At 41.0% G+C, this 24,225-nt stretch overlaps 1 protein-coding gene across 2 annotated transcripts in view; it reads left to right on the top strand.

The window, feature by feature from the left end:
* CABCOCO1 (ciliary associated calcium binding coiled-coil 1) overlaps positions 1-23,820 on the top strand; it is a 209,160-nt gene extending 185,340 nt beyond the window's left edge. The window contains exon 7 of one of the 2 annotated variants that reach the window (XM_077258779.1): positions 23,050-23,820. In XM_077258779.1, the coding sequence (XP_077114894.1) occupies positions 23,050-23,124 (75 nt within the window). In that variant the 3' untranslated portion in view covers positions 23,125-23,820. The remainder of the gene's footprint in view (positions 1-23,049) is intronic. The other variant, XM_077258780.1, reaches the window with a different exon arrangement.
* Positions 23,821-24,225: the final 405 nt, after the last annotated feature.

Here is a 24,225-nt window from a genome sequence, read left to right as displayed (position 1 = left end):
AATAATGCAAAAACAAAAATACCTCTGGTCGTTAAGGGGTTATTTGGTGACATTTTAATCCACAGTGTTGCAATTTAGGAGTTTAGGCCATTTGCCCTTTACCAGACAAGCCACTTACCTTTTCCACTAAGAACAAACCTCATTGTCGTGCAAACAGAAAAAATTGTCCAAAAACACAATATATTTGGTGTAAGCCAATGGGCAAGTTAGACCAGAATTCTAGCACATTTAACCTAGCAAATCTGCCATCATGTGTTTTGCTAGTTCTTTAAGAATATATTATTAGAAAGATGTCAGTACTTGAATTTTAAGATTTGTATATTTTAAAAAATTGCTTTGAAACAATAGAGTAATCATAAGATTTCCCAATTCTTTTTTCTTTTACTTTACTAAAAATCATTTTTTTGGATTAGTCAGTTGCACTTAGAGTTATTTCTTCCAAGCTGTTCTTAGTTTATTGCCGCAATGGAGGTGGTGAGGGGATGGAATCCATTATTATAATAATTTCCTGAAATAGAAATACAAGTGTAGAAATGCAATATGACATTAAATATGACTGTTATTTCCAATAACCCCTTCTTTAACTCGGCTGTGTTTTTCCTGGGATCATTTAGATGCTGTATTCTTCTACAATAAAAATAACTGTTCCCCCACTCGATTTTAAAATATTTAAATTCTACATAAAACAGATGGCAGAATCTAAACATAACTTTATTACACATTCTCATAAAATATCATATGTCATTCCTTGATGCCTTGGCCTTTACAGAAATGGTAAAAATATAGGCCTGCATTTACTCATGGAAAAGCCATTCTTGCATTATACAAGATGATATTCTCGGTGTATATTTTCTGTTAGTCATTGCTTAATGTTTCTTAAATGTGTTTTCTTATTTTATTAAATGGCAATCAAGCCCTACGAGTATATCAGGATAATGAGTGTGGCCAAATGTACGGAAAGTCAGTACAACTACAAAAAGAACGAGCAGAACAAAAAGGAATAAAATAAAAATATATATCCTTTATTGATAAACAATACAAATTTCAGCTATTTAAAAGCAAGCACAAAGACAGACATAAAATTGATGAGAAGAGTTATGAAGAGTTGTAAGGTGAACAGGGTGGAAGTCACAGATGAGGAGCTGCTGTGTTTCCACCCACTGGCACCCCACAAATGGTGTACTAATTCTCCTGTGCTATGCGTGTGATGCGTAACACTCAAGCGTTGGTCACAGGCCTCTGCTGTCTCTGGTTCTTCAACATCAGGAACCACCGCACACACATTAGGGGACATCAAATTCATTTTATACTAAAGACGTTTGCTTAACTGTCCATTTTCATCATATTGAAATAAGCAGTATTGGGCACAAACTTTTCTGTTTTAAGAGTCCATAGCACAGTGCGTTCTGATGTCCGCTGTTCACTTGCCCTGAGCTATCCCTTTCCTCTCTGGTATCTCTGACTACTGTCTCTGCAGCATTCATGAGTCACGTCTCAACTCCATTATGTGATGCCCTGTCCAACTTCCTCACCTAAGAAGATATTGAGGCATGCTTATCAGTGCCTTGGTTGGACCATAGGCCCTGGAAGTTGCATGAATGTCTGCTCTGCGTTTATGGCTGATGTTCTCTTGCTGCTGAGCACCCCGTTTTCCTCGTGCCCTCAGACCGCCAACTACTGCTGATATCTCTTCATTTACTCTCTTACTCTCCCTGCACTGTTGTGAATTCTGCTCTTGGGCTCCCTCCGGTGGTTGTTAGTGGTAGTGCAGTGGTCTCTGGATTATAGGCCAGGGCAGGTGTTTCTGCTTATTGCAGCTCTATTAGGTATTTAGGTTTGTAGGATCCATCAATCCCTGCCAGTTGTCCATTGTATCTTGGAGGGATTGCATCTCTGTCTGGCTCCACTGCCCTGCTGTCATTTCAGCTAAGATAAGTGCCTTGTTTTGGTTCTCTGTAGCACGCATGCAGTGTGCTTTTATGTGCAGTGCAATCTATTGTGTTTTTGTCCAGCTTGACTTGTTTGGATTTTTCTGTCATGCTGGTTTCTCTGGAGATGCAGATATACATCCTATGTCTTTAGTTAGATGTAGTATATAGTATTTTCTGCTGTGGAATTTTCTAGTGTTTTAATACTGACCGCTTAGAATTCTGTCCTATCCTTTCTATCTAGCTAGAAGGGCCTCTTTTGCTAAACTCTGTTTTTTCTGGCTGTGTATGTATTTCCTCTTAAACTCACAGTCAATATTTGTGGGGGGCTGCCTATCCTTTGGGGCTCTACTCTGAGGCAAGATAGGATTTCCCATTTCCATCTTTAGGGGTATTTAGTCCTCGGCTGTGTCGAGGTGTCTAGGCCTGGTTAGGTACATCCCACGGCTACTTCTAGTTGCGAGGTCAGTATTAGGATTGCGGTCAGTACAGGTACCACCTACTCCAGAGATAGGCTCATGCGGCTCGAGGGTCACCGGATCATAACAGTACAACTGGCCAACAATGAGTTAAATGCATCTCAGACGAAGGGAAGAAAAGTCCTGAGCCATTTTTTTTTCTGCAGTCTGTTTTGTCTTTCCTTTCCTCTTTTCCTCTGAGTGACTGAGGAGCTGTGTGCTAGCATGGATGTTCAGGGATTAGCTTCTCGTGTAGACCAACTAGCTGTTAGGGTACAGGGTATTTCCGATTATATTGTTCAGACTCCAGTTTTAGAGCCTAAGATTCCTACTCCTGAGTTATTTTTTGGGGACAGGTCTAAATTTTTGAGTTTTAAAAATAACTGTAAACTGTTTTTTGCTCTGAAACCTCGTTCTTCTGGTGATCCCATTCAGCAGGTTAAAATAGTCATCTCCCTGCTGCGTGGCGATCCTCAGGATTGGGCATTCTCCCTGGAATCTGGGAATCCTGCCTTGCTTAATGTAGAAGCCTTCTTTCAGGCTCTAGGGTTATTATATGATGAACCAAATTCTGTGGATCATGCTGAGAAGACCTTGTTGACCCTGTTTCAGGGTCAAGAAGCGGCAGAATTGTATTGTCAGAAATTTAGAAAATGGTCTGTGCTTACTAAATGGAATGAGGATGCTTTGGTGGCAATTTTCAGAAAGGGTCTTTCTGAATCTGTTAAAGATGTTATGGTGGGGTTTCCCACGCCTATTGGTCTGAGCGATTCTATGTCTCTGGCCATTCAGGTTGATCGGCGCCTGCGTGAGCGCAGAGTTGTGTGCGCTGTGGCGTTGTCCTCAAAGCAGATACCTGAGCCTATGCAGTGCGATAGGATTCTGTCTGGAGCTGAACGACGGGGATTCAGACATCAGAATGGGTTGTGTTTTTACTGTGGCGAAGCTTCTCATGTCATTTCGGTCTGCCCTAAGCGTATTAAGAGAATCGCTAGTTCAGTTACCATTGGTACCGTACAACCTACATTTCTGTTATCTGTGACATTGATCTGCTCATTGTTGTCATTTTCTGTCATGGCGTTTGTAGATTCTGGCACCGCTTTGAATTTAATGGACTTTGAATTCGCTAGACGTTGTGGTTTCCCCTTGCAGTCTTTGGAGGACCCTATTCCTTTAAGGGGCATTGATGCTACACGTTTGGCTAAAAATAAGCCCCAGTTTTGGACACAGGTGACCATGTGCATGGCGCTAGCCCATCGGGAGGATTGTCGCTATTTGGTGTTGCATAATTTGCATGATGCTATTGTGCTGGGTTTTCCATGGTTGCAGGTACATAATCCGGTGTTGGATTGGAAATCTATGTCTGTGACTAGTTGGGGTTGTCAGGGAGTTCATGGTGACGTTCCTTTGATGTCAATCTCCTCTTCCCCCCCTTCTGAAATTCCAGAGTTCTTGTCTGATTTTCAGGATGTGTTCGGTGAGCCCAAGTCCAGTTCCCTTCCACCGCATAGGGACTGTGATTGTGCTATTGACTTAATTCCAGGTTGTAAGTTTCCTAAGGGCCGACTTTTCAACCTGTCGGTGCCTGAACATACCGCTATGCGGAGTTATATTAAGGAGTCTTTGGAGAAAGGGCATATTCGGCCATCTTCTTCACCATTGGGAGCGGGATTTTTTTTGTTGCCAAGAAGGATGGCTCCTTGAGACCTTGTATTGATTATCGCCTCTTGAATAAGATCACGGTCAAATTTCAATACCCTTTGCCTTTGCTTTCTGATTTGTTTGCTAGGATTAAGGGGGCTAGTTGGTTTACTAAGATTGACCTTCGAGGGGCATATAATCTTATTCGTATTAAGCAGGGTGACGAATGGAAAACTGCGTTTAATACGCCCGAGGGCCATTTTGAATACCTTGTGTTGCCCTTCGGGCTCTCTAATGCTCCATCTGTTTTTCAGTCCTTCATGCATGATATCTTCCGGAATTATCTTGATAAATTCATGATTGTATATTTGGACGACATTTTGATTTTTTCCAATGATTGGGAGTCTCATGTGAAACAGGTCAGGATGGTTTTTCAGATCCTTCGTGACAATGCTTTGTTTGTGAAGGGGTCTAAGTGTCTTTTTGGAGTGCAGAAGGTTTATTTTTTGGGCTTTATTTTTTCTCCCTCATCTATAGAGATGGATCCGGTTAAGGTTCAGGCCATTCATGATTGGATTCAGCCCACGTCCGTGAAGAGTCTTCAGAAATTTTTGGGCTTTGCTAATTTTTATCGCCGTTTCATTGCTAACTTCTCCAGTGTGGTTAAACCCCTGACCGATTTGACGAAAAAGGGCGCTGATGTGACAAATTGGTCCTCTGCGGCTGTCTCTGCCTTTCAGGAGCTTAAACGCCGATTTACTTCCGCTCCGGTGTTGCGTCAGCCAGATGTTTCTTTTCCATTTCAGGTTGAGGTTGACGCTTCTGAGATTGGGGCAGGGGCCGTTTTGTCTCAGAGGAATTCTGATGGTTCCTTGATGAAACCATGTGCCTTATTTTCCCAAAAGTTTTCGCCTGCTGAATGTAATTATGATGTCGGCAATCGGGAATTGTTGGCTATGAAGTGGGCGTTCGAGGAATGGCGACATTGGCTTGAGGGAGCCAAGCATCGCATTGTGGTTTTGACCGATCATAAAAATCTGATTTACCTCGAGTCTGCCAAGCGGCTGAATCCTAGACAGGCTCGATGGTCTTTGTTTTTCTCCCGTTTTGATTTCGTGGTCTCGTATCTTCCGGGTTCTAAGAATATTAAAGCTGATGCCCTCTCTAGGAGCTTTTTGCCTGATTCTCCGGAGGTCCTTGAACCAGTCGGCATTCTAAAGGAAGGGGTGGTTCTTTCTGCCATCTCCCCTGATCTACGACGGGTCCTTCAGGAATTTCAGGCTGACAAACCTGACCGCTGTCCAGTGGGGAAACTGTTCGTTCCTGATATTTTTGGTACCAGAGATTTGGTTGGTAGGTCTTTTTGGTGGCCTTCTTTGTCGCGGGATGTGCGATCTTTTGTGCAGTCCTGTGGGACTTGTGCGCGGGCTAAGCCTTGTTGTTCCCACGCTAGTGGGTTGCTTTTGCCTTTGCCGGTCCCTGAGAGGCCTTGGACGCATATTTCTATGGATTTTATTTCAGACCTTCCGGTTTCCCAGAGGATGTCAGTTATCTGGGTGGTTTGTTACCGGTTTTCTAAGATGGTTCATTTGGTGCCTTTGCCTAATTTGCCTTCCTCTTCTGATTTGGTTCCGTTGTTTTTTCAGCATATGGTTCGTTTGCATGGTATTCCGGAGAATATTGTGTCCGACAGAGGTTCCCAGTTTGTTTCTAGGTTTTGGCGAGCCTTTTGTGCTAGGCTGGGCTTTGATTTGTCTTTTTCTTCCGCATTTCATCCTCAGACAAATGGCCAAACCGAGCGAACCAACCAGACTTTGGAAACTTATTTGAGATGCTTTGTGTCTGCTGATCAGGATGATTGGGTGGCTTTCTTGCCATTGGCCGAGTTTGCCCTTAATAATCGGGCTAGTTCGGCTACCTTGGTTTCGCCTTTTTTTTGTAATTTTGGTTTTCATCCTCGTTTTTCTTCAGGGCAGGTTGAGCCTTCTGATTGTCCTGGTGTGGATTCTGTGGTGGACAGGTTGCAGCAAATTTGGGCTCATGTGGTGGACAATTTGGTGTTGTCTCAGGAGGAGGTGCAACATTTTGCTAATCGTCGTCGGTGTGTTGGTTCCCGACTTCGGGTTGGGGATTTGGTCTGGTTGTCTTCTCGTCATGTTCCTATGAAGGTTTCTTCCCCTAAGTTTAAGCCTCGGTTTATTGGTCCTTATAGGATTTCTGAGATTATCAATCCGGTGTCTTTTCGTTTGGCCCTTCCGGCATCTTTTGCTATCCATAATGTTTTCCATAGATCTTTATTGCGGAAATATGTGGTGCCCGTTCTTCCCTCTGTTGATCCTCCGGCTCCTGTGTTGGTTGATGGGGAGTTGGAGTATGTGGTTGAGAAGATTTTGGATTCTCGTTTTTCGAGACGGAAGCTTCAGTACCTTGTCAAATGGAAAGGTTACGGCCAGGAGGATAATTCTTGGGTTTTTGCCTCTGATGTCCATGCTGCTGATTTGGTTCGGGCCTTTCATCTGGCTCGTCCTGATCGGCCTGGGGGCTCTGGTGAGGGTTCGGTGACCCCTCTTCAAGGGGGGGGGTACTGTTTAGGTATTTAGGTTTGTAGGATCCATCAATCCCTGCCAGTTGTCCATTGTATCTTGGAGGGATTGCATCTCTGTCTGGCTCCACTGCCCTGCTGTTATTTCAGCTAAGATAAGTGCCTTGTTTTGGTTCTCTGTAGCACGCATGCAGTGTGCTTTTATGTGCAGTGCAATCTATTGTGTTTTTGTCCAGCTTGACTTGTTTGGATTTTTCTGTCATGCTGGTTTCTCTGGAGATGCAGATATACATCCTATGTCTTTAGTTAGATGTAGTATATAGTATTTTCTGCTGTGGAATTTTCTAGTGTTTTAATACTGACCGCTTAGAATTCTGTCCTATCCTTTCTATCTAGCTAGAAGGGCCTCTTTTGCTAAACTCTGTTTTTTCTGCCTGTGTACGTATTTCCTCTTAATCTCACAGTCAATATTTGTGGGGGGCTGCCTATCCTTTGGGGCTCTACTCTGAGGCAAGATAGGATTTCCCATTTCCATCTTTAGGGGTATTTAGTCCTCCGGCTGTGTCGAGGTGTCTAGGCCTGGTTAGGTACATCCCATGGCTACTTCTAGTTGCGGTGTCAGTATTAGGATTGCGGTCAGTACAGGTACCACCTACTCCAGAGATAGGCTCATGCGGCTCGAGGGTCACCGGATCATAACACTGCACTAACCATGAAGTGTTCCTCTTGTTAACTGGCCCTACCCCTCCCATCCTGGAGCTGTTCCTGAACATATTAACTTCTTCTATTCTAAACTTGCTTACTTCCAGAACTTATTGTGCCCATAACTGTACTACACCATATGTATGTTCTAATCTTATCCTTTCCCTATGTCTAATACATTTATCAGAACACATTGAGTCAGCCACATATTATAGCAATACATTAATTGTGCACCTTGGTGTCTATAAGATTCTATGCAATTTCAAACATTTTATAGTATACACAGGTTATAACCATTGTTCTAATCAAGGAAGAAGCACGTGCCTGTCCCGGTCACCCTCTTGTATAATCACCACACAATGTATAACTGCAGCAAAGATCATAAAATGCTAGACCAACTGGCTATAAAGGAAACCTATAGTTACTCCAATAGATACATATTCTTATCAAACGCATAATATTAAGGGTGATAAGACGCAAGGATGCTCCCATTGAGTAACTTGTCCCCCCACTGAGCAAACACGATGGGCTAAAAGAGGGGTGTGCTTGCTGTGGGAACAGATTATCCATAATGCCTTGCAGCTATCACATCGCAGTGCAGCCAGTAAGGAGGGACCGTCAGAGTCTGTATAAAAGCTGAGGCAAAAAATGCATCATCCATTTTAGGGTAATTCTGAATAGTTCAGCATTCAAATTATTAATAATAATAATAATAATAATAATAATTTTATTTTTATAGCGCCAACATATTCAGCAGCACTTTACATTTTAGATAAAGGACGAGTAAGACGAGAAAGATTAAAAAATTGGACAGATAATCAAGACAGATATATATTGTACAACTGCATCACTGTGAAGATGATTGTATTAATCTGGAAGTAATACAGAGATTCAATTAGTAGGGAAAGGGACGTATAAGTAATCAAGAGGAAGTGAGCGGCCAGGCACAGGAGGTGAGTATAAGTGTTTTTACTTTAACAAAGCAAACATTCAGATCAGAAGGCGTTGTCCTAGCAGTGGACCACCCCTTTTAAGATGAAGGATTATTGATTTGGCCGCTTCTCTCATCTCACCACTTCCCATTCTCTCCGCTATAGCAGCCAGCCGCTTGGTCCTTCACGCTGTGTGGACTTTTTTCTGCATTTTTCACTTGTGTGACATCTTCTTCAGCCTTCTTGACTTTGCATTAGTGCTTCCTGCCCTGAGTAAAATTCTCATGTCATGGCTCACAGCGTGACATTATGATTAGTGATGAGCGAGTATACTCATTGCTCGGGTTTTCCCGAGCACGCTCTGGTGGTCTCCAAGTATTTGTTAGTGTTCAGAGATTTCGTTTTCATTGCCGCAGCTGCATGATTTATGGCTGCTAGACAGGCTGAATACATGTGAGGAATGCCTGTTTGTTAGGGAATTCCCACATGTGTTCAGGCTGTCCAGCAGCCATAAATCATGCAGCTGATGCCAGGAAAACTAAATCTCCGAGCACTAACAAATACTCGGGAGATCACCCGAGCGTGCTGAGGAAAACCTGAGCAACGAGTACACTCGCTCATCCCCCTGACGAAGCCGACGCGAAACGCGCGTTGGGGCAACGGTGCTGTCCTGATCTGACGCCATTTCTGTGGTAAGTGCATGGGGTCGGGTTTTTTGACTATTCAGGTATTGAGTGTTAGCCTATGTACAGGGCTGCACGGCTTTTCACATACGACCCAACATATGTCCCTGTGCCTTGGTACAAATATTGCATTGTGCACGCGATTTGCTATATATTTATGGCGTTGGTAATGGACAGCACCGGCCGTCTGGTCTGTGCTACCCACCTCATTTGAATTTATGTAATATGTATTTATGTGTTGTGATTGTTTGCTTTTGTCATCTGTGTTACTTATTTAATAAAATTTGGTTAATTTTTCCTGGACATATACTCCAAGTCTTTTTTGGTCTCTAATTATGATATGTATTGACCAAGTTCCAGTCAACACCTTGGGTGATGCAAGTTGAAACATCGCAACATGCACAGTTATGACTTGACAACACAGACTTTCTTAGCACTGCAAGCCCAGATGCAGAGTGCAGAGAGCCAAAGAGGGTGCAGTTTAATGAGAGAAGGCAGAAAAATGAGGAGGAACGACTGGCCTTGATGGTGAGGCAGATGAGCGGGGATGTGAGTACTAATTTCTTTTTTTTTAACATTCTATGTTTATCATGCTATGGGATCTGGAGACACACTTGAGTATAATAAGGAACATTCAATTCCCATCCAATAACTTTTTTGCAAATCAAAACGTTCCATCAAAATTTGAGTATTCTACAGAAATCAAATCTTGATAAATTTTCTCATACCTACTTTTTTATTTTTTGTAACTTAGTAAGAGTTCCCCTCTTGGCATCCCTCACAATCAGCTGACTGAAGGGCAACTGCATTCTTAATTGTTTACCCTACACAGCTCCCTAAATGTTATTGGAATTGTGCTATTTAAGTGAATGCAACTGAGGTGTAATACAAGACACAGCCTCATCCAAATAATTAAACCTGTGACTGGTAAATAGTGAAAGGGATAAGTGTCACTGTCCTTTCAATCAACTGATCCATGGGGATGATAGGAGCTAGTCTCCCAACAACCTAATATTAATAGGCTATCCTCAGGATAGTCTCAGAAATCCCCTTGTAAAAATGTACAATGACACAATAATACCAACTCTAACAAACTGATACTACTAAATCTTCTGCCAACCTTGCTGATTCTGAGCAGGAAAAAGTATAAATCCAGCAGCAGACTAAGTTAGATTCCTGTGAATGTATGGACTATTTTTGTGGAATGCCAGACTGGTGGGTATTCTACACCATTGGGCACTGGACAATGACATTTTTGTATAATATTATTTATTTCCAATATTGTGATTAGTTGAAGTCATGCATAGATAAGACTTCTAAAGACCTATACTAAATCACGTATCCTCAGAAAATAGTTAATAACGGCTCCAATCACATCGCCCATGCACAACGGGGATTCTATTCAAAGTGGAGGACACAAGACCTTTGTTCTGGTAAATGGTGGGGATCCCAGCAGTCAACCCTGCATTGGTTCTGATAAGTTGAATTTTCCTTTAACCCCTTAATCCCATGTGACGTACTATCCCGTCAAGGTGACCTGGGACTTAATTCTCTGTGACCGGATAATACGTCATATGCAATTGGCCACGCTCACGGGGGGAGCGTGGCCAATCGTGGCCGGGTGTCAGCTGACTATCGCAGCTAACATCCAGCACTATGTGCCAGGAGCGGTCATGGACCGCCACCGGCACATTAACCCCCGACACACTGCGATCAAACATGATTGCAGTGTTCCGGCGGTATAGGGATGCATCGCGCAGGGAGGGGGCTCCCTGCGGTTTCCCTGAGACCCTCGGAGCAATGCGATGTGATCACATTGCTCCGAGCATCTCTTACCTCCTCTCCCTGCAGGCCCCGGATCCAAAATGGCTGCGGGGCTGCATCCAGGTCCTGCAGGGAGGTGGCTTACCAAGTGCCTGCTCAGAGCAAGCGCTGGTAATCCTGCAGCGCTGTAAGTCAGATCGCTGATCTGAAAGAGTGCTGTGCAAACTGTCAGATCAGCAATCTGTGATGTCCCCCCGGGACAAAGTAAAAAAGTTTAAAAAAAATTTCCACATGTGTAAAAAAAATGTAAAAAAAATTCCTAAATAAAGAAAAAAAAAATTATTCACCTAAATATATTTCTTTATCTAATTAAAAAAAATAAAACAATAAAAGTTCACATATTTAGTATCGCCGCGTCCATAATGACCCGACCTATAAAACTGTCCCACTAGTGAACCCCTTCAGTGAACACCATTAAAAAAAAAAAAAACGAGGCAAAAAACGCTTTATTATCATACTGCCGAACAAAAAGTGGAATAACAAGTGATCAAAAAGACAGATATAAATAACCATGGTACCACTGAAAACGTCATCTTGTCCCGCAAAAAACGAGCTGCCATACAGCATCATCAGCAAAAAAATAAAAAAGTTGTAGTCCTCAGAATAAAGCGATACCAAAATAATTATTTTTTCTATAAAATAGTTTTTATCGTATAAAAGCGCCAAAACATAAAAAAAGATATAAATGAGGTATCGCTGTAATCATACTGACCCAAAGAATAAAACTGCTTTATCAATTTTACCAAACGTGGAACGGTATAAACGCCCCCCCAAAGAAATTCATGAATAGATGGTTTTTGGTCATTCTGTCTCACAACAATCGTAATAAAAAGCGATCAAAAAATGTCACGTGCCCGAAAATGTTACCAATAAAAACGTCAACTCGTCCCGCAAAAAACAAGACCTCACATGACTCTTTGGACCAAAATATGGAAAAATTATAAGTCTCAAAATGTTGAGACCCAAAAACTTTTTTGCTATAAAAAGCGTCTTTTAGTGTGTGACAGCTGCCAATCATAAAAATCCGCTATAAAAAATGCCATAAAAGTAAATCAAACTCCCCTTCATCATTAGTTAGGGAAAAATAATAAAATTAAAAAAATGTATTTCCATTTTCCCATTAGGGCTAGGGTTAGGTTTAGGGCTAGGGTTAGGGCTAAGGTTAGGGCTAGGGTTAGGGTTAGGGCTAGGGTTAGAACTAGGGTTAGGGCTAGGGTTAGGGTTAGGGCTAGGGTTAGAGCTAGGGTTAGGGATAGGGTTAGGGTTGGGGCTAGGGTTGGGGCTAAAGTTAGGGTTAGGGTTGGGGCTAAAGTTAGGGTTAGGATTGGGGCTAAAGATAGGGTTAGGGTTTGGATTACATTTACGGTTGGGATTAGGGTTGGGATTAGAGTTAGGAGTGTGTCAGAGTTAAGGGTGTGGTTAGGGTTACCATTGGGATTAGGGTTAGGGGCGTGTTTGGATTAGGGTTTCAGTTAGAATTGGGGAGTTTCCACTGTTCAGGCACATCAGGGGCTCTCCAAACGCGACATGTCGTCCGATCTCAATTCCAGCCAATTCTGCGTTGAAAAAGTAAAACAGTGCTCCTTCGCTTCTGAGCTCTCCCGTGTGCCCAAACAGGGGTTTACCCCACCATATGGGGTATCAGCGTACTCGGGACAAATTGGACAACAACTTTTGGGGTCCAAGTTCTCTTGTTACCCTTGGGAAAATAAAAATTTGGGGGGCTAAAAAAAGATTATTTTCACGGCTCTGCTTTGTAAACTGTAGTGAAACACTTGGGGGTTCAAAGTTCTCACAACACATCTAGATAAGTTCCTTGGGAGGTCTAGTTTCCAATATGGGGTCACTTATGGGGGTTTCTACTGTTTGGGTACATCAGGGGCTCTGGAAATGCAACGTGACGCCTGCAGTCCAATCCATCTAAGTCTGCATTCCAAATGGCGCTCCTTCCCTTCCGACCTCTGCCATGCGCCCAAACAGTGGTTCCCCCCACATATGGGGTATAAGTGTACTCAGGACAAATTGGACAACAACTTTTGGGGTCCAATTTCTCCTGTTACCCTTGGGAAAATACAAAACTGGGGGCTAAAAAATAATTTTTGTGGAAAAAAAAATATTTTTTATTTTCACTGCTCTGCATTATAAACTGTAGTGAAACACTTGGGGGTTCAAAGTTCTCACAACACATCTAGATAAGTTCCTTGGGAGGTCTAGTTTCCAATATGGGGTCACTTGTGGGGGGTTTCTGTTATGAACTGGTGGCCTAGGAGCAGCATGGACGAGCTCTGGAGTAGGTGGCCTCTATACTGACCGCAGACCCTGAACTTAACACATCAACTAGAAGTAGCCGTGGGATGTTCCTGTCACTCCCTAGACACCTCGTCATGGCCGGAGGACTAATTACACCTAAAGAAAGAAACAGGAATACTATCTTGCCTCAGAGAAAATCCCCAAAGGAAAAACAGCCCCCCACAAATATTGACTGTGAGAGGAGAGGGAAATTACAAACGCAGACTGAAAACAGAATTTAGCAAAGGAGGCCACGCTACCTAGAAAGAAAAGACAGGAAAGAGTACTGTGCGGTCAGTATAAAAAATACTACAAAATCCACCACAGAGAGTACAAAATCTCCACACCTAACTAAAGGCATGCAGGGTAACTCTGTGACTCCAGAGCTTACAACTTGGCTGAGTAAATCTTAACACAGACAAAGCTGGACAAGAAAAAACATAGCAATTCACAGAACAATTAAGTCCACCGCATGTGGACTGCAAAAACAGAGCCAGGACTTATCTTTGATGATTTGGACAATCCAGAAGGAGAAACCAAGCTGAGATGTGGGTCCCTAGAAAACAATGAACAACTGGCACTCACTAAAGGAAGGAGCAAGACTAAATAGCCCCGTCCAAAGTGGAAGCAGCTGATGACCGTTGTGAAGGACAAACAGCAGCACCACCACTCATAACCACCGGAGGGAGCCCAAGAGCAGAACCCACAACAGAATTCACAACAGGTTTCTACTGTTTGGGTACATCAGGGGCTCTGCAAATGCAACGTGACGCCTGCAGACCAATCCATCTAAGACTGCATTCCAAATGGCGCTCCTTCCCTTCTGAGCTCTGCCATGCCCCAAACGGTGGTTCCCCCCCACATATGGGGTATCAGCGTACTCAGGACAAATTGGACAACAACAGTTGGGGTCCAATTTATCCTGTTACCCTTGTGAAAATACAAAACTGAGGGCTAAAAAATCATTTTTGTGAGAAAAAAAGAATTTTTATCTTCACGGCTCTGCGTTATAAACTGTAGTGAAACACTTGGGGGTTCAAAGCTCTCAAAACACATCTAGATAAGTTCCCTGTGGGGTCGAGTTTCCAAAATGGTGTCACTTGTGGGGGGGTTTAATGTTTAGGCACATCAGGGGCTCTCCAAACGTGACATGGTGTCCCATCTTAATTCCAGTCAATTTTTCATTGAAAAGTCAAACAGTGCTCCTTCCCTTCCGAGCTCTGCCATGCGCCTAAACAGTGGTTTACACCCACATATTGGGTATCAGCGTACTCAGGACAAATTGCACAACAACTTTTGGGGTCCAAATTCTTCTCTTACCCTTGGGAAAATAAAAAATTGGGGGCAAAAAAATCATTTTTGTGAAAAAATATGATTTTTTATTTTTACGGCTCTGCATTATAAACTTCTGTGAAGCACTTGGTGGGTAAAAGTGCTCACCACTCATCTAGATAGGTTCCTTAGGGGGTCTTCTTTCCAAAATGGTGTCACTTGTGGGGGGTTTAATGTTTAGGCACATCAGGGGCTCTCCAAATGCAACATGGTGTCCCATCTCAATTCCAGTCAATTTTGCATTGAAAAGTCAAATGGCGCTCCTTCCCTTGTGAGCTCTGCCATGTGCCCAAACAATGGTTTATCCCCAGATATGGGGTATCAGCTTACTCAGGATAAATTGTACAACAACTTTTGGGGTCCATTTTCCCCTGTTACCCTTGGTAAAATAAAACAAATTGGAGCTGAAATAAATTTTGCGTGAAAAAAAGTTAAATGTTCATTTTTATTTAAACATTCCAAAAATTCCTGTGAAACACCTGAAGGGTTAATAAACTTCTTGAATGTCGCTTTGAGCACCTTGAGGGGTGCAGTTTTTAGAATGGTGTCACACTTGGGTATTTTCTATCATATAGACCCCTCAAAATGACTTCAAATGAGATGTGGTCCCTTAAAAAAAATGGTGTTGTAAAAATGAGAAATTGCTGGTCAACTTTTAACCCTTATAACTCCCTAACAAAATAAAATTTTGGTTCCAAAATTGTGCTGATGTAAAGTAGACATGTGGGAAATGTTACTTATTAAGTATTTTGTGTGACATATCTCTGTGATTTGAGGGCATAAAAATTCAAATTTGGAAAATTGCAAAATTTTCAAAATTTTTGCCAAATTTCCATTTTTTTCACATATAAACGCAAGTTATATCAAAGAAATTTTACCACTATCATGAAGTACAATATGTCACGAGAAAACAGTGTCTGAATTGCCAAGATCTGTTGAAGTGTTCCAGAGTTATAACCTCATAAAGGGACAGTGGTCAGAATTGTAAAAATTAGCCCGGTCATTAACGTGCAAACCACCCTCAGGGCTTAAGGGCTTAAGTAGACTTTAGGTTTATTTTCCTTGAATACCCAGCATAATGTACATTTTTTCCTAGACATTATAGAGCATTTTAGTTACCCCTTCCTAAAAAAGTCCATATTTGGATTTCTTAGAAAAATTATTGTATTAATGTTTTTACAATTCAAAGCAGATGCGGGTTATATAGTCTAAAAATACAAGTACTTCCATCAATTTGGTCTGGAAAATAAATTAGATCTGGATCTGTTTATATGGTTGTAATATGCACACTAGCCTTGGAAAATGCATTTGAAATATATACCTCAAGGGAACACCTAAGTCATAACCGAATACTTGTTACTGTATAAAGTTTTCTAGTGAAATTACAGTCATAGCTATAGCAGAGTTCTCTGTGATGTAACATTTCTGATACATACAGAACAGTACATTTTCAATAATTTTATTCTTTTTATTATTTATTTGGCAAGAAATTTTGATAGCGGGTTTCAGGTTTTGCCTCAATTCACTCCAGAAATCCAGAAAATCACATTGTATGATTTTTACATAATTAATTTATTTGCATTTTATTGCATGAAATAAGTGTTTGATGCAATAGAAAAACAGAATTTAAAATTTGGTACAGAAACCTTTGTTTGAAATTACAGAGGTCAGACGTTCCTGTTTCTTGACCAAGTTTGCGCACACTTCAGCTGGGATTTTTGCCCACTCCTTTATACAGATCTTCTTCAGATCTGTCATGTGTCGGGGCTGTTCCTGGCAACATTGAGTTTCAGCTCCCTCCAAAGATTTCCTATTGGGTTCAGGTCTGGAGACTGGGTAGGCCACTTCAGGACATTGAAATGCTTCTTATGGAGCCACACCTTAGTTGACCTGGCTGTGTGTTTTGGGTCATTGTCATGCCGTAGCACACAGTGAAGGTGCTGGAGTGCCGATATACAGATGCATCTTACGATTCCCTATGTACCTCATTTCTATGGCACACCTGTCAAACTCCTAATCACCCTCCTGCAGTGACTATATGAATAAGACCCTGGCAGGGTTTAAATGTTATCTTGCCGCTTGCCACCTGTAAATATTTCCTGTACCTTTACCATATATTGCTACCTTCTATTTGCTGCTACAAATTCATCTAGAGTGTGTGTTGATTATATAAACTACTTGTCCATGGGGATTCTACATCACCGGCACCTTGGAACTCTCCACACAGAGTGCACACTATTCTACATAACTATGGTTACATAGTTAAGAAGGTTGTAAAAAGACCAGTCCATTAAGTTCAACCATTCTCAACCAGTTATACATTATCTATTACTAGATTATTTATAACCATCCAATTGTTAGGCTCACCTGTTTAGCCTGTTTTTCCTATGGGGACTGCACTAACCTAGTTCCCCTTTGCTCCTGCCCTAACAAGGGCAGTGCACAGCTAAATATTACCATAATTGGCCCCACACTCAGCTCTGCTGAAGGGTAGTGAAGACAAGAGTGGCTCATATGTTCAGCACTGTAATATAGATTCTCATTGCACAATGTATGCAGGTCCCCTGATGACTCCTATGGAAGAAGCGCGTCGGAACGCATAAGAGGCATAAAGGGAGAGTGCAGGACTAATTGTTGTAGTATTTAGGTGTCAACTGCCTTTGTTAGGGTAAGAGTAAAGGGGAACTAGGTTAGTGCAGTCTCTGTAGGGAAAAACAGAAGCAGAACCGGATGTCATTCCCTGGACAGTAACAGGGAATCTGTAAATCTATGAATGGGTCAGAGCGTTCCCTTTCCTTCCACTAATTGTTTCTTTTTATAAAATCAATCGCTGTGGTCGGCGATGATGTTCCATGTTTAAACATTTCTTTTTCAATTGGGGTTGGTTTTTTTTGCACTGTTTGATACTCGATGCACCTCAGAACAGCGGTGCACAATATACTGTATACATACAAGTGCACACTCTTTAGCACAACTCTTATGTTTGTCTTAGATGTACTCCACTCTTTAACTTAAAATATTCTTCTGATGCACCATTAGGTTGGTATTGTTTGCACTATGTATCATTTTTGCTCTCTTGGTGCACCATTGAACTAACAGTGCACAATACCTATATACAAGTACATACCCTCCAGTACCTTCATCATGACTATTCTAGAGGTGCTCCACTCTCCTTTTCTAGTGTGCATTTTTTTACTTTTCTTGAGGCAGTTTTCTGACTGACCAGCGCCTTAATATAACTCACGCTAGGCCCAGAGACCTCTACAGGCCTCAATGTGGTTAACGGTACACTAACTATATCTATATCTAATTAAACAAATTGTAAGATATCATGGCACCACCCCACATGTATATGTGTTTTATGTTTAAGTGTTGTCCATTTATGAGGTATTTTTAACAAATAGATTAAAAGTTATATTTTATTATCACTGTACCCTTGCTGCTATTCCAGGTCTGAAGTAGAGAGGTGTAGGTAATGTGAACAGTCTCCAATAACAGTTCAATAACAGTTCAGGATGCTCACAGCAGGTAGTGGGTTAAACGGCAGCAGGTACATGAATTGCAAACAAACTTCAACAAAAGTTCAGGAACTTTGGTCTCCTCAGACCTGAACACCTTTTCCCACATGCTGTTGGCTGACTTGATGTAGATTTTAATAAAACATAGCTGGGCTTGGATGTTTTTATTTGTAAGAAAAGGCTTCCGTCTTAACACTCTACCCCATAGGCGATACATATTAAGAATATGGGAGATTGTTGGCACATGAAGAACACAACTAGTATTTGCCAGAAATTGATGCAGCTCCCTTAATGTTGCTGTAGAGTTCTTGGCAGCCTCCTGAACCAATTTTATTACAGCTTTTAGCACAACCAGCATAAACTATGTCCAATGAATGGACACATGAAGCATCGGAAAGCAGGTTAACATCAGTTTGCATTGCCGCATGGGCTTTCCCATAGTGCCCTGCATTTATGACATCTTATGGATATCTATCATACCTTGCACAGTGGTGGTCAGTGCCTAGGCCATCACTAATCAGTGGATCCCATCGGAAAACAGTTTGTACTGCAGAGTCATTTTCTATCACCTGAGTCACTGAGTAAGTTTCACTGTTCTGTAGAGTGTAAGCTCTTATAGTCAGCAGGATTCTTTCTCTCTCTTCTCTTCCCCACAAGTATTTTCCAAACAGTTAAAAGCTTTCCAATATTGAGGTTTTCGCAAAATTATTTGCTCATTTTATTGATTTATGCTTATCAAATTTTGGGGGAAAATTCTACAAAGTCGGCAAATTCAACCTTCAAAAGATCCTCTCATCTCTGCTGACTATAATATGAAAAGAACTTTGCAGGTCACATAAAAATGGATCACAAGATAAACAATGGTTTTACATTACACACACATGTATTGTACTCACACTACAGGAAGCCGAGTTATCTCATGAATTACTTCTTGGCTTGTCTGAACATTGACTTTGATATATAAGTGAGCTTGCTACAGTTATTGTAAGGAAGTGTGCAAAGTCGACTTTGACATTTTGGAAAGCTGAAGCATAGATTAGTTAATGTTTGCTCTAGATATAGAAAATTAAGGGGTCTAGTTCTGTTTACTTTAGAACAGACATCTTTGATTGCCAAAAAGTAATTGTAACTTTAGAACAAATATAAAAAATGTCTTGCTGCAAATATTCCTTCCCACCCACAAACAAGATTATAAACATGATATAAAAAATTGCATCCTATAGTATTTTAGGAGTTTTGCCGTTTAACCCCTTCGTGTCTGGTCACTTTTTTAACTTTTCCATTTTAGGTCCCCTTTGCCTCACCACCCCTTTTTATTCATACACTAATACCGTTTTAATTTTTTTTGTCAATGAATTTTTTATTTACATGATGAATTGTAAGTTTTGAATGACACTGCTTTGTTATCAAAAGTACTGAGAGATTGGATAAAAAATCCAAGTGGTTTGAAATGAAGAAACAAAAACCTCCACAGTTACACCATTTTTTTTAGGTTTTGTGGGTTTTGTTTTTACAGCATTAAGTGAACTTTAAAAATTGACCTGGAATCATGATTCTGCAGGTCAGTATTATTACAGCAATACCAAACACATAGTTGTTTTTTTTTAAGTTGGTTTGTGTTAACATTTTCTGAGACTCATAATTTTCTTGCTGTGAGGGCTGTATTTTTAAAATGTTGCTCTATTGTAGAGATGAGCGGACCCCTGGATGTCCGGCGGGTTCGGCTAAACAGTTATAAAAAGTTCGGGTTCAGGTACCAGAATATTACCAGTACCCGAACCCGGACTCTATGTACTTGAATGGGGGGCCCGAACATCCAGTATTTGCCATGCTGTCATGTTCATGACAGCACGGCAAACACTACTTCTGACCGGCAGTAAAATCATTACCGATGGTCAGACAGCCATGGTTCCCACTCTGTTAAATAACAATGTGAGCCCACAGCTGTGATCGGAGATAAAAAGTTTACCTCCGGCGGTCACTGACGTCAGCTGATGGGACTACTGCTCTCATCAGCCTACACCTTCTGTCATTAATAACAGCTAGAACAGGCAGCGGCTGATGGGAGTATTTATCAGCTGGTGCCTGTGCTCTAAATAAATCATTAAAAAAACATGGGTTCCCCTGTATTTTTGATAACTAGGCAAAACTAACAGCTGGGGGCTTTAAACCTCAGCTGTCAGCGTTAGCAAGGCTGGTTATCAAGAATAGTGGTGTCCCCATGCCGTATTTTTAAATTTAAGTAAATAACTTAAAACAACGACTTGGGGTACCCCCCATTTTTGACAACCAGCCATGCTAAAGCAAGCAGCTGGGAGCTGGTATTCTTAGGCTGGCAAGGAGCCAGTGATATTGGCCAACCAGCCTAAAAATAGGAGCCCGCAGTCTCCCAGAAAAGGCGCATCTATTAGATTCATATTTGTCGAGTTGATGTCACCTTTGTATTGTCTGGTGACATCAAGCCCACGACTTAGTAATGGAGAGGCATCTATAAGACCCTATCCATTACTAATCCTGTAGTTGTACTCTAAATAAAGACACAGCAAGTATGAAGTCCTTTGTTTGAAATAAAAAAACACACTTTTACTTTTTTATTTAAAAATAACAAACACAGTTATACTCACCTAATGCTCTTTCCACTGAAGCCATCATTTCCTGTAAAAACATAAAATAATAAGCAACAAAAATACCCACCTAATGCCCAATTTCATTGAAGCCAACATCTCCTATAAAAGAACAAAACTAAAAAACAACCATACCATACCCTTCACGTGTCCGACTTTATGTTCCACGCTGTAATCCATGTCTGGAGATAAACAGTTTTCAAACTGGACAGTGCCAAGATGCGACCATCCAGGCTGAAGACCACTGAGGAATGAGCTGCTGAGAGCGCAGCATCAGTGAGCAGCATTGACATCATTGAGGTTACCGCTGGTCACTGAGGCTGTGTTCCCAGCTGGGCCAATCAATTGTGGTGACCTCGGTAAGATCACTGCTCGCACAGTGAGAAAAAGTCTCACGGTGCAGCGGTGAGTTCCCCGCAGTTCACCGGGATAAATTTCTCATGGTGAATTGCGATTAACTCACCACTGCACCATGAAACTTTTTCTCATTGTGGTGCTCGCTCCAGCTCATTCTTGCTTCTCATCATTAAGGTCGCATAATGTCACCATTCATGCTGAAGAGCACATGTCGCACAGATGGATTATGGCATGGGACACTACGGATTTTTTAAAAATATTTACATAGAGCGCAGGCGCCGGCTGATGAATACTCCCATCAACCACTGCCTGCTCTCACTGATATTGACAGCAGCAGATGTAGGCTGATAGGAGCAGTAGCCCCATTAGCCGACGCCAGTGACCAGAGGTAAACTTTTTACCTCCGATCAAAGCTGCAGGCTCACGCTGTCATTTGACAGCATAGGAACTGCGGCTGTCTGACCGGTGAAAATTATTTTACCACCCATCAGAAGCAGTGTTTGCCATGCTGTCATGCGCATGACAGCACGACAAACACCCGGTGTTCCGGGGACAGAACACGAACAGTAACTCTCACTTCCTGGTGAAGTCCGTGTTTGGTGTCCGTGCCTGAACAGAAGGTGTTCGGTACGGACGCCGAACTTTACTGTTCAGGTTTGCCCATCTCTGCTCTTTAGTTTTTATTGTTAGTTTCTTGGGTCCTATACATACAGTTGTGCTCAAAAGTTTACATGTATAGAATTTTTGCTTTCATTTAATTTCATTGTTCCCTGCTGAAAAAAAAACCACTCTGGATGGGGTGCTTTAATATTTTGCAGTAGCCTTTCTGCTCTACATGTCAGGACAGCGATCTGGCAAAGGCCTCTGTGTTAAATCTATGTAGTACCTGCTGATCAGTGGAGCGAATTGTAAGAAGGATAGTTACCAAGCCAAGTCAAAACCAGAAAAGTCTAACCACTGACGGAATCAGCAAACAATGGCGAGGTCAGGAAGAAAGGGGGGATTAAAACCAGATAAATGAAACCAATAACAAAATCAGTTGGCAATAGAGAGGTTGAACAGTGCTGGGTCAATAATTAATTTAATTGGTTAAATAGCAAAGTAGTAGGATGTCAATCAGGATAAGTGGAAAAGTGTAAATGCTATAAATGGCACCAGATATGTGTTACATAGGTATTAAGAAAGGGAATGTCGTGCTGATCCTGTGCTGCAATTGATTGGAGTAACCGGCCGAGCCAGTCGGCTGCCAGCATTACACATGAAATTTACAAAGCACGTCATCTGGCAAAAAATGTGCCGCCAAGCAAAGGCGAGATCACTCCGTATTCAAATGATAAGTCAGGTAGAAGCAATGTCATCCCATCTTCCCTGCTGTCCTTTCCCCTCGCTATATCAGAGCCCGGGAGCAAGGAGAACTGAGTATGTACACTTTCTTTATGCTTTATACAAGGGTTTTAGAATATGAAAACGCCCTCTTATTCTTCCTGAAGTTCAGCATTTCAGAGGAGGATGGCCAATTATAATTATTCCTTGTGCACCCTTATTTCCCCCTTATCATCAATCTCTGTTTTGGCCAACTCTTGTTCTCTTCAATAAGTCTGAAAAGGCTTCTGTCATACAGTGAAAGTTTATCCCTGTGTCATAGGTGAAAATTCTTCAATGCACTCATTTATTGGCCCTTTTTAAGCTCCTGTGTGAAACCATCACTAGATGGAGAAAGCTAAAGATGGATTTATACGGTTTCCATTGTGTTCATCTTTCACCCTGCTACTAAGAAGGGCCTGCGAATGGAGTGAGACATTCAGCGTGGAAAGAGGGATTTGGGGAATTTAGGCCTTTAAAAAAACTTATTTTTTAACATTCTAAAAAAAAAATTAGAAGCTAATGAAGGATTTAATTTTAAATCAATATTTTAAATATGGGTAAATTTGAAATATTTTTTATAATTGGCAATTAATTTTCTTAAAATGTTGTTTTATCTGTTTGGATATTATATAGTAGACATTATGCCTTATTACACATATTATCCCTATTATGTCCAGTAATATGATAACAGTTATCACTTAAAAGCAGGATGGTGTTTTGTAATGTCTGTAAAACAGGAAGGCATGTGAAGTGTAATCTCAATGTAAAGGCTAGATGGATATGTCAAACCTACAAAGACAAAGTACAGCGGAGGACAGCTTTTCCCTAAATCCTTTTTTTCATTCTCTCTGCAGGCTGAGATAAATGAAAAGTTAAGGGTTCAGGAAGAGGCCTTCACTTCAAAAATAGAAAACCTGCAAAAGCCGTGACATTCTCAGCAATCTGGCTGGAACTTCAAAAATCACAGTATCACAAATGGAAAAAAAAGTTAATTGTTTTACATTCACACCCCTCTCAAGCACGTGTCAATGTTTTCAACTTCATTATTATTTGGTGAGATATGTTTGTACATGTCAAGTAATACAATCATATTGGAGGAACATTTTTTTCACATATCATTAAGTAATTTCTAGGCTTTTCTCAATGTTTGCTACACCAAAGATCACATCTACAATTATACAGTCTCTTAAATGTTTAAAAATTAAATTGAATGTACACATTGTAATACCATGTCATGTTTAGGTGATTATTTTCATAAAGGGAATGTGTCATCAGAAAATTACACATTGTTTGAATTAGGTTTTTATATTAAATGTATATTTGAAATATTTTATTTAGTTTTTTTTCATATAGCTATCTGTTTTAACAAAACAAATCAAAATTTGTGCAATGTCATCACTGGTCTTGAGGCCTAAAATTAGACTCTTACTTCCTGTTGTTCACATGGCCATAAACAACAATTGATTGATGAAAATCAGGAGAAAAGCACTACTAAGAACCAAGGTACCAAAAGTACTAAAGTGATAAAATTCACAATAACAGTAATGTGATGACCTGTGTGTGAAACATGTTTTCTTAGTATTGTGATATATGGTATGTCATTTTCACTATCAAATAAATACTTGAAAAATAAAAACAGTGTTGACTCCTTGTGTACAGAAATCTCAAATCTGGCAATAAACTATAGTCAGCACACATCACCTTACCGTATTCTCCTTTAGACTATTCAACTTATGCAAATAGAGTGTGTACTTTCTTTTAACAGCAGGAGTTGCATCTAACATGAACGTTTGAAGAAACATCAAAAGTCTGCACTGAATCTATTTTTCATACCAAATTCAACGGATTCTTATACTAGTAGTTGGTCTCCTGTGTACATGATTCCTTTATTGCAAACTTATCTGTGTTCCAGGCCTTCTATCCCTTCTATCCTTGTGTGCTTGGCCACTGCCTTTATATATGCCAATCCATGTGCATCGATCTTTTCACATACTGCTACTTCAGCTATTCTATGTGCCATTCTAATATCT

The sequence above is a fragment of the Ranitomeya variabilis genome, chromosome 4 (assembly GCF_051348905.1).
Source record: "Ranitomeya variabilis isolate aRanVar5 chromosome 4, aRanVar5.hap1, whole genome shotgun sequence".
Taxonomy (NCBI): Eukaryota; Metazoa; Chordata; class Amphibia; order Anura; family Dendrobatidae; genus Ranitomeya; species Ranitomeya variabilis.
This window is presented reverse-complemented; position numbering and strand designations above follow the sequence as displayed.